This window comes from Nanorana parkeri, unplaced genomic scaffold (assembly GCF_000935625.1).
Source record: "Nanorana parkeri isolate BGI_ZX_2015 unplaced genomic scaffold, ASM93562v1 scaffold23, whole genome shotgun sequence".
Classification (NCBI taxonomy): domain Eukaryota; kingdom Metazoa; phylum Chordata; class Amphibia; order Anura; family Dicroglossidae; genus Nanorana; species Nanorana parkeri.
The window spans coordinates 533261-536021 of NW_017306291.1; the positions used below are offsets into that span (position 1 = coordinate 533261).

Consider the following 2761-nt stretch of genomic DNA (forward strand, 5'->3'; position numbering starts at 1 on the left):
ACACAAAAGTGTCTCAGCAAGATTCAAGTCAAACGTCTAATGATTAGCATATTACAGCAGAGGCTCAATTAGCAAAGCTAATATTCCAGGAAAAAAACGCTGTTCTCAAAAAAACACACACAAAAAAAAAAACACAATAAAAAGAATATAATGACTAAAAAACACAATAAAACCTCCCAATTTGAGCACTCTTGCAAGCAACTTGGAAAAAGATCAAATAAAACAAGAACAGCCGCATAGATATATGCAAAAGTAATGATTTAATGACTATAAGCAAGACAAAGCAGAGATTTGTGCTTCCTTTGCAGACTGGAGACAATTAAATGATTAGCCACGTTTTTTTTTCCTTTCAATACAAACATTAATTATTCTTAAAGAATAAACGTGTGTGTAGGGAGGATAGGGTAAGAAAAGGGCAAACATAAAAATTATAGAACGAAAACAAGTGTGAGCTACTTAAATGATTCCTGGTGTGTCTGCCTGCTCCCAACTCATTGCATAATTTGGACAATACATTTCAACTGCCTGAACATGGGGTATAATTTGTGTGGAGCAAACACCTCAGACAGGCTAGTGACCAGAGCTGCGTTCTGATTGGCCCTTTTTCACACACGTGATATTTCCTTTTCACACTCAAACGCTGTACCATTATTACATAGTATCACAACGGGTGGCAGAGGGCTAAAATGATTATAATAATAAAGAAAACACTTCTGGAGATGTTAAAACATGTGCTATTTGCAGCTGGACAACTGAATAGACTTTTTGAGAGTTTAACAATCTTTTTTTTTTTATGTGTGTGCATGAAAAACACAAAAAAAAATCTTCATTATAGTATTTATAAATATATCATACAATACTGTCTTCCTGTTATGTCAATATACCAATATGGCATTTTACAACCAGCATAATGCCAACTGATTCTTACAAAAGCGAATCACTTAAACAAGTCAGTAAAATAAACGGTAGTACCCGCTTTTTTTTTCTTCTTTTTTTTTTAGACAAAAAAAAAATAGTAAAAAAAAATAATGAAAGTTTATCTAACTTTGATCGATTCTGTGCAGCAGCACATGTCCCCTTTGACGCCAGATGGGTGGGACATAAAGAGTAGCTGACCCCCACCCCCTCCTTCTGGCAGCAAAGGGGTCTTGCAACAATGCAGAAAAAAAAAAAGAGAAGGCTAACACAATAAATCACTATTCACAGTGAAATGGCTACATAGAACAGTCTATGTATTTCCTTTCCGTTGGATGATAAAGCACTTAGATTTGAGAAGATGAGGGAAAATAAAAAAAACTCTAGGTCCACAGAAGAAAGTTATAATAACCAAACAACAAAAAAAAAGGATTGTGGTGAAGTTAGCCTGGAGATAAGGAAACATCCATGGTTGTCCTGGCTCCAAAGCAAGCATACTTTGCTGTGTGCCTTGTCTTTATAATACATCCAGAATATTGTAATTTCCAGAGCAGAATTTCACCCAAGACAGAAGCTCCCAACCAAAATGGTCCAAAAGGTGAGCTCCCAGAGATAAACCACAACCTTCAAGGGGCAACCTTCTTCTTTATATCCACAACACGGATCCTCCCCTCCAGTGTGACTTTCCAGGTCCACAATTAAATCCACTTAGTCAACCACTGTAGATCCAGCTTGTCCTCAATTTCAGGTTTCATATTTCCATCAGACACATCACGTTGAAAGTCTGTTGTTTTTTTAATGGAAACCAAATATCCAGATAAAAACACCACATTGACTCGCTTCCATGGCCATGTGGAGGATTTACTAGAAGAAAAAAAAGTAGGCGATTGGGACAGTCACAGGATATTAGCATCTATAAAGCTTGTAATGGTATGAAGATCCTAGTTACGTTGTGTGTGCTGGTCTCTATTGGTGTAGCCCCAGAAGCTCTCCTTCACCCGGAGGAAGTGGCAGAAGAACCGTTGAGGGACATTTTCCTGGCTCTGTTGGTGAAGGGGTTCTGGTGGTTGGTACTGGGAGTGGAGCTGTTCCCGTTGATGGTGGTGGAGATGTGGGGGAACTGAGGGTGCGGCGACTGTACGGGGGTGTTGGGCTTTGGCATGCAGGCCGAAGTGGAGGGCACCCCACCTGCGGGGCTCCCTGCTTTGTCGCTGCCAGAGTCACTTTCCAGGTCCCCGCTCAGGCTGTTCATTCTGTCGGCAGGGTGGCTGATCTTCATCCTCTTGTAAGCGGGTCTCACGCGGTACTTCAAAGGGAGAGGTCCATTCTGTGGGAGAAGAAACAGGTCAGCGCCGACTTAACAGAGAGCTCTGGCCTGAAACGTGCCAGGATTAAAATATAGTATCTGCCATTGTTCATTAACTATATAGGTGGCCACTATCTCGGCTTTACCGACTGCAAAATGTATGCCAAGGATGAGAATGACACAGAGTTTGCGCTTTTATCACAGTTATTTAATTTCTGCCTCAAATAAACCAGTATTTGGAGCAATGATGAGGCAGACCTCAAAGTCTAGTTGCCTGGCTGTTAGAATTTGAGTCACTGACCTGGAACAAGCATGTAAATTGTCAATGTCAAAGCGAACTCCTCATCTGGATATTGTTTCTGGGTCAGTGGCTAAGGCAGAACTGAAGCCACTGGATCAGCATGACAACCAGGGAAGTAGTATTTTCAGGAGAAGACAGCAATGGCAGCCTTTAAAATGCTGACCCCTTGAAATCACAGAAACAAATCCGTGTAACCCTTTCTGTTCCACTTATAATGGATTGGACTGACACTGATAATG

At 40.7% G+C, this 2761-nt stretch overlaps 1 protein-coding gene across 1 annotated transcript in view; it reads right to left on the bottom strand.

Moving 5' to 3' along the window:
• Positions 1-1565: 1565 nt before the first annotated feature.
• Positions 1566-2761, bottom strand: part of LOC108793036 (polycomb complex protein BMI-1) — a 38170-nt gene continuing 36974 nt past the window's right edge. The window contains exon 19 of the mRNA XM_018563944.1: positions 1566-2242. Within this exon, the coding sequence (XP_018419446.1) occupies positions 1910-2242 (333 nt within the window). The 3' untranslated portion in view covers positions 1566-1909. The remainder of the gene's footprint in view (positions 2243-2761) is intronic.